General features: G+C 36.9%; 1 protein-coding gene across 4 annotated transcripts in view; it reads left to right on the top strand.

Annotated features, from left to right (window-relative positions):
• The window catches only part of LOC115210385 (protein O-mannosyl-transferase TMTC4), a 144,932-nt gene that overhangs the window by 73,116 nt on the left and 58,251 nt on the right, over positions 1 to 13,565 (top strand). For all 4 annotated transcript variants that reach the window (XM_036502458.1, XM_029778958.2, XM_029778957.2 and 1 more), the window contains one exon: positions 5,453 to 5,663. In XM_036502458.1, the coding sequence (XP_036358351.1) occupies positions 5,453 to 5,663 (211 nt within the window). The remainder of the gene's footprint in view (positions 1 to 5,452; positions 5,664 to 13,565) is intronic.

Below are 13,565 nucleotides of genomic sequence, written 5' to 3'. Positions count from 1 at the left end.
ACAGACTGTAGATGAAGTATGATATATATATATATATATTATACAGGGTGTGGTGAATATATTGTCATCTAAATTATGCGAAAATGAAAATAACATTGACATCTCATTTTAACATATATTTACCAAAATAAAATTGCATTAAAATATCTTGAAATACTAAAGAATAAATTTATTGAATAAAATTGCCATTGGCTTCAACCATGACCTCTAGGCAACTTCAGAATCTCCTGTGACTTTTTTGGACAGTCTCCTTGTTTAAGTTGGTGAATGCTGCTATAATCCTTGCTTTCAGTTTATCTTTGGTGTTACAAAGAGTTTTGTTGGTTTCTTGATCAACTGCACCCCACACATAATAACCAAGGGGTTGCAGTGTGAGGAGTTAGGTGGCCAGATGTTAGTGGTGATGTGGTCACAGAAATTATCCGATAGCCATGACTGGGTTTTCCTGCTTCTGTGGCATGGTGCAGAGTCCTGTTGCCGTACATAGGGTCTTTCAGCAGCACTACCTCCTCCAGGCACTTGATATAGGCCTCCATGTTGAGTTTGAGGCCATGTGGAAAAATGAATGGAGGCATAACATCACCATCACTAGTGATCACTCCAAACACCATGATGTTGACTGGATGTTTGATTTGTATCACTCTCAGTACATGTTTTGTGTACACAGCAAGCCAACAGTTGTTCTGTGTGTTCACCATCTGATCCTGGCAGAAATTTTTCTTACCTGAGAAAAACCAAAGCATGTTTGGTTGGAAGGGATGTTTGAGTTTGTTCAAAAGCTTCATAGCATGGCCTTTCCTCTTGTTCTTGATGGCTTGGGATAAAAGTTGGCCATTTTTCATCTTGTATCAGTAATACCGAATGTCTTCATGCACTACCTGCCTAATAACAAAGTCAGACACTCTCGTGTCCCTGGCAATGGACCTGATTGACTTGGAGGGATTGTTGTTAATCATGGCCTGGATTTTATCAACTAATTCAGAACAGTCAGAGTGAGTTTTCCAAGCTGCTGTATCTTTGTAATCACCATTATTCTTATCGATCTCTTTCTGAATCCTCTACACTGTCTTCAGATTGACACCCAAACACTCTGAAATGTTCGTATTGGAGCTTCCAGCATGAATGCCAAGCAGTACAGCATGTCGTTTCAAAATTTCTGGCTGAGTGAATTGTGTCATGGTGCTGTTTTTCACACAGACTGTGCCCAACTAACCCTACTATACTGTGTAGTTAACAAAATCAAAAACTAACAATGTACGTGTGCGAAATAAAAAATATAAAATGGCAACAATTTACCCATCACACCCTGTATACATATATATATATATGCATACATACATACATACATATATATATAAACAAATAACAACAGATAGATAGTGGTTCACTCACTACAGCTGTTTCAGACATGTTTTTTTATCAATAAATAGAGTTATTGCATCATATGAAAACAGGTGAATATATGCACGAATTAAACATTTTAAAAAACATTTTCATGAATCCAAGTATGTGCCATTTCATGACTCACTGGCGAATTTCAGCCAGAGACTGATTTAATTTCATTAGTTTGTAGTTTATAAAAGAGAATCATTAAGGTAACTGGAATGGGGAGGGAAGCAAAAAGTTGCATAGTGGGGGGGGGTGAATAAGGAATAGGGGATAAGAATTTTATATTATGCTCTAACTCCCACAAGATAAGTTTATTTCATTTTTAATCTTTCAATAGCTGAACAACAGAGTTCCGGCCAAAACCAAAAGACCCATTAAAAGATAATAGGAATCTACAACAGGGAGATTCATCATAATAAACCCACATACATCCGTTTGTGCACAAAGATAAAGGGACATAGAATAATAAATCTACTTATGTCCAGATACAACTATATCTCACCACATACATACGATAATGAAAACTACATAAAGCATACCAGCACACACATATTTATACACATATACCTATACATACATCTATATACATATACTCCCATCTAACTATGTGTGTGTGTGTAATAAATATATATATATTAGCTTCACACAAAACAAAAAATGCCAAAACAGGTCAGTTCATCTCAAATTCTTTGTAAACAACAAAATATATCTCCTGTGTATATATATACTACCAAACATGACTTTTATTGAACTCCTAATATTTATCTTGAACTCCTAATACTTTTTGTTTAATATATCCTCAAGATATTTCCTTGTAAACTGTTTTTAACATTTTATTATTATTATCAAAGAATGTATATTTGTATTTTAAAGAATATATATATGTATTTTAACGCTTTTGTGACAAGCAGTACTTAACACAACAAAGCTTATGTGAAGCTTTACATTTTACTTTTGACAATCTTTTTCTAAAAAAGTGAAACCGGTCAAGTGAATAAGCATCTTTTAAAATTGCATTTTCAAACCTTCTTTCAAATATATATTTCCACTTGTGCACTACCTTACAACTTCACTTTGTTGTATATATATATATATATGTATATACCATGATAGATTGCTACCCACTACGCATTCTTTATTTTCTCTTCTTGTTTCTTTCTGTGTTCCTTTCTGTGGAAGAGCATAGACTTGAAATATTAAAGACTTTCACTTCCTGAGTGTTATACTAATCCATCTGTTTGTTGTCTACACCACCTGTCTTGGTCTTTTGTTTTTTTTTTGTGAATTCTCCCTATATATATATATATATATATATTTGTCTGTATAACCATACTCTGCATGCACACACACATATATATGTATACACTTGAATCCTGAACTTTAATATATAGAGTATATTTAGTCTTCGGCTTTAGAGTCTGACGAGATGTCTGTGAGGCTAAGCCCTTTGTGGATGCGAAACCATTGACCACTCTATGACCAGACATAGGACTTAACTACTTACATGTGTGTGTGTGTATACATGTGTGTATATGTATATATGTATGTATATGTATATTTGTACATATATATGTATATTCTTTTAGTCATTTAGCTTTTCACTGGTTATTGGATTATGTCTGTGCTGGAGTCTCCCATTCAGGGGTTTAGCTGAATACATTGATCTCCAGTACTTATTCTAACGTTGAGTGTTTATTAGTATTTGTTGAACCATTGTTATGTTACATAAACATTACTGGTTTAAAGCAGCATAAACACACACACACTACAAGCTTCTATGTTGGTTCTGTCTACCAACTTTTACTCTAGGCATTAACTCAAGGCTATAGTTGAAGACTCTTGGCCCATGGATTACATTGTGGGACTGAACCTTTTACCACAAGACTATGAAGCTAACTTTTTAACCTTGTAGTTATTCCAGCACCTATATTACTGATACATTTTTTTAGAATCCATGGCTCAGTGGTGCAGCAACTGTATTTCATTCACACTGTTTGTGGGTTCAAAACAGGCCTCGTGAATTTTTCTGATATGGAAGTATAGATGTAATGCAGTGTATTAAGATTTTGTTGAAATGAGGACAGTTGTTAACAAGAGGTGCCGATCTCTAATTGTAGGGGGAACATGTGGAAGGGGTAGACCCAGGAAGACATAGGATGAAGCAGTGAAAAAGGGTCTACAAACGTTGGTACTCACAGAGGGGAATAACAGGGGACCGAGACTCCTGGCAGTTTGCTGTGCTTGAAAAGACATATCAAGCTAAGTAAAAGCATGGTTGTCCTTGCATACAGGCTCATCTCTTGCAATCCTCTTAGGCTGAGCACCCCTAATCTTGTAAGTGCTGGTGCCACATAAAAAGCACCCATGCTGGTGCTGCGTAAAAACACCCAGTACACTCTGTAAAGTGGTTGGTGTTAGGAAGGGCATCCAGCCATAGAAACCATACCAAAACAGACAGGGAGCCTGAACAACCCTTTAGCTGGTCAGTCTCAGTTAAATCGTCCAACCCATGCCAGCATGGGAAATGGACATTAAATGATGATAATGATGATGATGATGATGTTACTAATGTAGTCATACCATAGCAGAATATTATAGATAGTGTTTTCTTTGATTTTGTTCCTGGGTTAAAATTGTTTATTTTTTTAATGTAAAGTGAAAACTAATAGATAACTCTTCAAGGTCAAAGAAGTTACAAGTGTATAACAAAGATGTTCTCTCCTAATATTGCACCTTCAGTACTACCTATGTGAACTTCTGCATCATCTCAAGAATCAGATGTTACAGGCAGAATACAGTTTCAAAAAAACTGCCAACCATCTTTATCAGTTTATTGTTGATAATATTCTGTTGTTTGGAAATCACAAGACTAACTGAACAAAGTGTACAGTTTTGTGAATAATTTGCAAAGTACTAACCAAAAATATTTGGAACCTACATTATATTTGGTTTAGTTTTAGATTCTCTTGGGTTTCCGTAGACTCGTTCATCAACTCCAACAGTAAACCTCTATGAAACCTCTGATATTATTAACAGCGTTTGAAGGTGTTGTGTGTTTAAGAAGTTTGCATAGTTTCAGCTTCAGTCCAACTCTGTGGCACCTTGGGCAAGTGTCTTATGCTATAGCTCAGGCCAACCAGTCTTGTGAGTGGATTTAGTAGATAGAAAGTGAAAGAAGCCCGTCATATCTATCTGTCTGTCTGTCTATCTATCTATCTATCTTGTCTGTCTGTCTGTCTGTCTGTCTCTTCTTCTATGATACACTATCCCTTTTGATCCCCCCCGCCGATCCCTTTTGATCCCCCCCCCCGATCCCATTTGATTAGAATTTTACTTTTTTCTTTTCAATTTTCCCCTTTTCTTTTTCATTTTTGAACAGAAAAACTCTACATTTGTATTTGTCCTCTCTGTGTTTAGCCCTGTGTGGCCAATAAAGAAAATTATTTATTTGTCTGTCTGCCTTCTGTCTGTCTGTCTGTCTGTCTGTCTTCCTTCTGTCTGTCTGTCTGTCTGTCTGTCTGCCTGTCTTTCTATCTATCTATCTATCTATCTATCTATCTATCTATCTTGTGTGTGTGTGTGTGTGTGTGTGTGTGTATGTATGTGCATTTGCCTGTGTGTCTCCTCATGACATCACATGATTGTTGTAAATTTTGCAAAAACAATGTCTTGCATGGTAACAGATAAAACTAGGCAGCAACAGGAAGGGCATCCAGCCTTAGAAAATTTTCAATAAGCTCCATCTAACCCATGCAAGTACAGAAAAATGGATGTTAAAACGGTGATGATGATGACAGTGTGTAATAAAACATAGCAATAGAAAAATACGTTCTCAAGAAATTAGAATTTACTGCAAGAAATTATGCAAAACCATTCTGAATTTTAATTGTTGCTAACTTTCTACAAATAAATTTTATTTTATTTTATTTCTATTTATTCATTTATTTATTTTTGAAAATATTACTTGCACTCTCACACAATATTTTGTAGCCTTGGTGTCTACAAAAACTTTTTAATTCAGCTCGGGGCATTTTCATGAATAAATTTTCTCTTTCTTTTTCAGACTTAACTATTTCTTAGCCGGTGGATTACATCCCTGGGGATTTCATATTGTTAATGTTATTCTACATGGAATTGTGTCCATTCTATTCTTAAAAGTCTTTTCTTGTGTATTTGGTGCTTGTTCTACCAGTACACTTGGTGGCTTTCCTGCTGCAAAATCTTCCCTTTTGTGTGCAGTCATCTTCGCCATCCATCCAGTTCATACCGAAAATGTAAGTTAGCTGTTTAGCATTTTCTTTTTTTTATATTTACTTCTTTGTAAGAATGTATTATTTCTTTAGTCTTTTCAGAGATATAAATATATATATATATATTTTTATATCCCTTTTTATCTCTCCTGCTTTTTCCTTATCTCTATCTCATTTTCCTCCTTTTCATGTTCTTTCTCTTATTCCATGCCCATTTCTCTATTTCTCTATCTCTCTCTCTGCATTGATTTCTTCAAAAGTTCCTGATAATACTCTTGCACTACTTTTACACACACACACACACACACACACACACACTCCCATGTACACACACACACTCACATGTACACACTCACTCACATGTACACACATGCACACACTCACTCACATGTACACACTCACATGTACACACATGCACACACACTCACATGTACACACATGCACACACACACACACATACATATATACATCACTCACGCACACACACACACACACACACACACACACACACGTTACAAGATCCTTGAAAGAGTGTTAGTGTTATCCTTATATATATTATAAAACTGAATGTGTATGTTAGATGTGTGTGTGTGTTTAGAAACAAAAATGGAATATGGGGGTAGGGAAGCTTGGAAGACTGGGAAATATAGCTAAAGAGAGAGTGAGAAGAGATAATGGAACATTTATTACTAGAGAGAGGAGCGTTGGATGGTGTTACCGATAGAGAGAAAAAAAGATAAAAATTACTGAGGGAGAGGGAGAAAGACACAGAGAGAGAGAATAGATGCTACTGCTAGCAGAAAGAGATATAAAGAGACAGAGCACTCTGCTACCAATAGAAAATGGGAAGGAGAAAGGTACAGATACTGTCACCAAGAGAAATGGACAGATTAATGTTTATTTACACTCATTTAACCCCTCATAAATATTCCTGACACAAAATACTCTTTGCAGTATTGTTATTTATTTGCTTTTTCTGTTGCGGTGGGTGTTACATCTGTTTGCTTTTTTCCATTCTGTTATGTGAGACATTTCTTAACAGTTATGCTTATTTATTGATTGAAGCAATAAGTTTTAAGGAGTTAGGGTCTTTATATATGACAACTAAATCAGAAGGAAAAATATTTTGTCATGTGTGAACAGAAGAAAACTTATGTTCAAAAAAGGTGTAAGATATGGCAATGCACTGAGCAGATGAGACATTGTATCATATGACCAAATGGAAGAAGCAGACAACATATCACATGACCAACAGATATGAGGACACCTCTTCCCCTAACTTCCCTCACAGTGTTATTTGTATTTTGAAGCTTGCCACTTCATTTTGATCTTAGTTAAACATTAAAGAAAATCTTAAGAAAAATATTGGGGAAAAAAATAATAAAAATAATATTGGTTCCATTGTTGAAAGAAACACATATTGATGCCGAAAATATAGTGTTCTATATTTCAATAACAGAATGGATTTAACTTTAAAAAAATCATTAGGTTCAAAGGAATAATATGGCTTCTGCTTAATTTGACGATATTTTGTTTTTGATATTTTGCTGTTTATTATGTGTGTCTTTGTAAATCCAATACAATGATTCCTCCAGATTCAAAGCTCTCTTGCAGATATGAGATTCTACAATCATTCAGGCACAGGCTTAACTGTGAGGTTACTAAGATTGCTTCCCAACCATGTGGTCTTGATTTCAATCTCAACACATGATGCCTTGGGCCAGTGTCTGCCTTATGAGTAGGGTTGCTACACAGAAATTGAAAGAAGGTAGTTGCATATATATATTTATATATATGTATATATATATATATATATATATATATATATATATATATATATTATATATATATATATCATCATCATCATCATCATCGTTTAACATACGTTTTCCATGCTAGCATGGTTTGACCGAGTTCTGGGAAGCCAGGAGGCTGCACCAGGCTCCAGTCTGATCTGGCAGTGTTTCTGCAGCTGGATGCCCTTCTTAACGCCAACCACTCCGTGAGTGTAGTGGGTGCTTTTTACGTGCCACCGGCACAAGTGACAGGGGAGGCTGGCAACGGCCACGATCGGTTGGTGCTTTTTACATGCCATATATATATATGTATGTATATAATTCAAAGAGAGTTAGAGGTTGTGAATCCAACCAACTAAGGGATAGTATCTATCCAATATACTGCTTGTAGAATACCCAATTATTAATACACAAGTGTTGGTTATCGCGTGGAAATTACACTACTGAGTGTAATAAATGGGTACGGTTAACAAGCGGTTTTACCCTTAATTTATATGGCAAGAAAATGGAGGGGATCCAAAGGTAGTATGCATCAACTGTTAGGCATTATAATTAGTCGGTTTATTTATTTTGAACAATTCTAAGAATATATACACATGTGTAAAGATTGTGTTTTACATATAAAGTACCAGTAATTTCTAGAATAGAGAAAGAAATTACTGGTACTTTATATATAAAACACAATCTTTACACATGTATATATATTCTTAGAATTGTTCAATATAAATAAATAATATAATGTGTAATGGTTGATGCATACTACCTCTGGATCCTCTCCATTTTCTTCTTGCCATATATATAAGAGACCAAAGTGTATGTATGCGGCCATATGTATATAAAAAGGAGTACAAAAAATGGGACAAAAACGCAAAACATCCAAACAGTTTGATGATACACAAAAGGACAAGAAAAAACAAGGATGGGTCATTTGCCCCTTCACACTTACTTCATTCTTTCCACTCTTCTTTCTTTCGTTCCCCCTCTCTCACATTTCCTGGCTTTCTCTTCATTCTCACCTTCCCTCCTCTTTCACTTCACTCTGTCCCTTTTCTTTTTTTCTTGTCCCTCCCTAATTCTTCTATCTCTCTGCCTCTACCTCTCTCCTCTTTCTCCACATGACTGGTGTTTGGCCAAGCCTGACCTTACTTTCTTGGTTCGATTACTATCCATGCAACATCTATATTCCTCCCCATGCCTGTCATCTCTTATGTCCCAGCAAAAAGGCTTCACTTCCACACATGCCAGCTTAATTTAATTTGTCCTTAGTTGAAAGACACCTGTTTTTAATGTCCTGTTATTTGCATTTATATTTGTGTACCATTTGTTTGTTTTTTCCATCCTTGTTTTCTTATACATTCGCTGCTTTCTTCCAAGGAATCTAGTGCTCTTAGCTTAGTATTTCCTTAGGGCTGGCCAGATTGGAGCAATCTTGAGTATAACCAGCCAAAATTGCAAAGATAATCTCGAACTCGATTGAGGAAAGAAAACTCCGAATGACCCTTCCTTGATTTTTCTTGTCCCTTTTTTAGTATCATCTGGATGTTTTGTATTCTTGTCCCATTTTTTGTATTCTTTTATATATGTATATATATATATCACTTTGATCGACCAGTCTATCAGGCGTCCATTTGACACCGCTGGTCACAGCACGCTGTCCACTCCTCTCAGGATCGCGCCTTTCTCATCCACGTGATCCCAATCGTCCTCCTGAAATCGTAATTCCACCGTCGTGGAGGTCTTCCGGGTGGTCTTTTCCACTCACGCGGGTACCACTCAACAACTGCGTGCGTCCACCAATTATCGGTGAGCCGGGCGACGTGTCCAACCCATCTATACTTGCTGCGTGTATACTCTGCATTCTTTTATATATATATATATATATCACTTTGATCACTTTGACCGACCAGTCCGTCAGGCATCCATTTGACACTGCTGGTCACAGCACGCTGCCCACTCCTCTCTGGATCGCGCCTTTCTCATCCACGTGATCCCAATCATCCTTCTGAAATCGTTGAGGCAAGTTGAATCAAAATCGAACCAAATTCGACGACTGACACCCATGTCAACCTCCCTTCATTGGACACTAAACTCTGCTTGCGAAAACCTGTTGGGGCAAGTGAAATCGGTATCGAAATTGAACCAAATTCGATGACTGGCACCCGTGCCAGTGGAGCGCTAATTTCTCCATCTGAGCAGTATCACTGCCAGAGCGGCTGTCTGACTTCCATGCTGGTGGCATGTAAAAAGAGCCTTAAAAGTGCCGGTTGCACGTGAACAAAACATTCGAGCGAGGTCGTTGCCTGTGCCGCTGGACTGACTCCTGTGCAGGTGGCATGTAAAATACACCATTTGAGTGTGACTGTTGCCAGTACCGCCAGACTGGCCCTCGTGCCAGTGACACATAAAAGCACCCACTACACTCTCGGAGTGGTTGGCGTTAGGAAGGGCGTCCAGCTATAGATCAGATCAGATTGGAGCCTGGTGCAGCCATCTGGTTCGCCAGTCCTCAGTCAAATCATCTAACTCATGCTAGCATGGAAAGTGGACGTTAAATGGTGATAATGATGATATATATATGCATATAAGTCACATTATATGGGTTCAACTAATCTGATAGTACTCATAAGAAAAGCTCCTTAATGTTTCATTCTACAAAACATATAGAATATATAGTATTCTTTTATTTGTTTCAGTCATTTGACTGTGGCCATGCTAGAGCACTGCCTTTTGATACAAAAGGAAAACATAAAAAGTGTATAAAATTATGAATAAGGAGAGAAACTTATAAATTATAAATTTATATGGAGAGAAACTCATAAATTTATAAATAAGGAGTGATTCATAATGAAAATTTTTTACCATTAAATATTCATATTTAACGATTGTTTCGTACCTTAATAAACATGTATGAATTTTGTATTTTATTATATTTTATAATAAATGATAAATTATTTACATGTCTGTATTGATATATATATATATATATATATATATATACAATATTTAAATTAATGCAGATATTGAGCTTGGTCGTTAGGTTAAAAAAATTCCATGTTTAAATTTATATCTCAACAACATTTCAAAAAATTAATTATTCAATATCCAATGGTAAAATAAATTTTATCAGAGTTAATTTCTTTCTTTATATATATATGTATATGTGTGTCTGTGTGTGTGTGTGGAGGCGCGGGGCTTAGTGGTTAGGGTGTCAGCATCATGATCGTAAGATTGTGGTTTCAGTTCCTGGACTGGGTGATGCGTTGTGTTCTTAAGCAAAACACTTCATTTCACATTGCTCCCGTCCACTCAGCTGGCAAAAATGAGTAACACTGTGATGGACTGGCGTCCTGTCCAGCTGGGGAACACATACACCATTGAAACTGGGAAACCGGGCACATGAACCTGGCTAGGCTTTAAAAGGGCGCATTTATTATTTTGTGTGTGTGTTTGTATGTACCCTTGTCTGGACATCATTTGATGATTGTAAACAAGCACCATTATACAAGTGATGTTGTTCGTTTCCAGTCTTCCATGAAAACATGTCTGGCCATGGGGAAACATTAGCTTGCTTGGAAACAGTTATGGGTTGGTGACAGGAAGGGCCTCAGTAAATTCCATATGACCCTTGCAAGCATGGCAAATTGGATATTAAACGGTGATGACGATTCAGACTGTGTATGACTATGAAAATGGAATACTTTCTTTTGTTCAAGTATTACAAGGTGTCATCATATTCTAAGCTATGAAGTTCTATGTTTGTTCCTTCTTGAGCCACGCCTGGCTCATAAGGGCCGGTTTTCCAGTTTCCTTGGTGCATAGGTTCCCCACCTGGACGGGACGCTGGTCCGTCGCAGGGGAGATGCAAGAAGAAAGAGTGAGAGAAAGTTGTGGCGAAAGAGACAGCAGAAGTTCGCCATTACCTTCTGCTGGAGCCGCATGGAGCTTAGGTGTTTTCGCTCATAAACACACACATCGCCCGGTCTGAGATTCGAACCCGCGATCCCTCGACCGCGAGTCCACTGCTCTAACCACTAGGCCATGTGCTTCCTCTAAGCTATGAAGTAGATTGTGTTAAATATGATTTCCAACCAACCTATTCCATATCCATAATTATATCAAAGAGTCTTGTAATTTGCTTGAAGCATTGTAATTTGTAAACGATACAAATCATCATCATTTTCATATACACTTTCCATGTTTGCATGGCTCAGATGGAATTTGTTAGAGGCAGATTCCCTACATCAAGATGTCCTTCTTGTTACAAATCCTCACCTGTTTATAAACTAGGTAATATTTCCCTATGGTTAGAGATACCCACTACACTCATGGAGTGGTTGGCGTTAGGAAGGACATCCAGCCGTAGAAACACTGCCAAATCAGACTTGAGCCTGGTGCAGCCTCCTGGCTTCCCAGACCCCAGTCGAACTGTCCAACCCATGCTAGCATGGAAAATGGACGTTAAACGATGATGATGATGACGATGATGAGAATCCTTGGAATAAACAACATGGCTGATGATCATTTACAACCATTACGTGATGTCAAGACAAGGGTTTCCATAAATACATGCTTACACACACACACTCACACATACTCACATACACTCACACACTCCCCCCTTCTCTCTCTCTCATAAAAAGCGAAGACAGAGTTGTTGGTATTACTGTAAATCTTCGAGTATAGTCCGCCCTTGAGTATAATACGCAGGGGATTTTTAGGGGGCTGTACCTCTGAAAAACCTAAACCTTGTGTATAATACGCACCCCTTCTCTAACTTGAGTCAAGGAGGTCTATATAACGTCCTTGATTTGTAAAATTGAATATGGTAACTTCCTTTATTGTTATTGTATATATAACATAATGCAAACGTGTAGCTTTTTTGTGCATTTTGTTTGCAGAAAATAAAGAAATAACAGTAATAATGTTTAATAAATGTTGCTTACTGCAAGTTATGGATGATTCTTTTATGACTTCATTGCTTTCAGTCTTAGCTTAAGGTATTTCCGTGCCCGACATCACAAAATGCATCTGAATAAACATTGCTGGACAGCAAATAGAGACTCAGACATTGCTTAGAAAATATTTTTCATTTTTAACCATGTATATAGTATGCACTAGGGATTTTGACCTTTAAATTTTGGGAAAAAATGTGGATTATACTCGAGGATTTACGGTATATTTATTTCACAGTTTACAAATATTTCAATAATATTTTAGTGACAAATCATATAACATAAATGAAGACATGGTAGAAAGAAGTGATACTGTTATAGCGATTATACTCTTTCTTTTACTCATTTACTTGTTTCAGTCATTTGACTGCAGCCATGCTGGAGCACTGCCTTTAGTCAAGCAAATCGATCCTAGGACTTATTCTTTGGAAGCCTAGTACTTATTCTATTGATCTATTTTGCTGAACCTCTAAGTTATGGGGACATAAACATACCACTATCGGTTGTCAAGCAATGGTGGGGGAACAAACACAGACATACAAACATATACACATATATACTTATATACATATATATGACGGGCTTCTTTCAGTTTCCGTCTACCAAATCCACTCACAAGGCTTTGGTCTGCCCAAGGCTATAGTAGAAGACACTTGCCCAAGGTGACACGCAGTGGGACTGAACCCGGAACCATGTGGTTGGTAAGCAAGCTACTTACCACACAGCCACTCCTGCGCCTATGTATTGTATAATACATATTTTATAAAGATTGACCCATAGTCATATTTAGTCATAACACTTGTGAATAAATAAATAAATTAATTAATTAAATTAATTAATAAATAATAGTTACATAGATGAAATCACTTATATAAAGAAGTCTTATGACCAGGTGAGAAGTTGTTGGGCTGCTTTCAATTTTTGTCTACCAATTCCACTTGCTCAGTTTTGGTCAAGGGTTATTAGTAGAAGACATTTACCTGAGGTAGCATGCAATGGGACTGAACCCAGGATTGCATCATTAGAAAGCAAGCATCTTAACCACACAAACCTTTTAAAGCAATGCAGGTGAGAAGTTAGGAAAAATATGTAAGGTGATACTCCCCCCAAAAAATCTAAGATAAGATATTGTATTACCTTGCATAGGCTGCTAAAAGCTTCTGTTGCATTTTGGGAAA

This window comes from Octopus sinensis, linkage group LG4, assembly GCF_006345805.1.
Source record: "Octopus sinensis linkage group LG4, ASM634580v1, whole genome shotgun sequence".
NCBI classification, from domain to species: Eukaryota; Metazoa; Mollusca; class Cephalopoda; order Octopoda; family Octopodidae; genus Octopus; species Octopus sinensis.
Note: the sequence above shows the minus strand (reverse complement) of the source record. Positions and strands in the feature narration are given on the sequence as shown.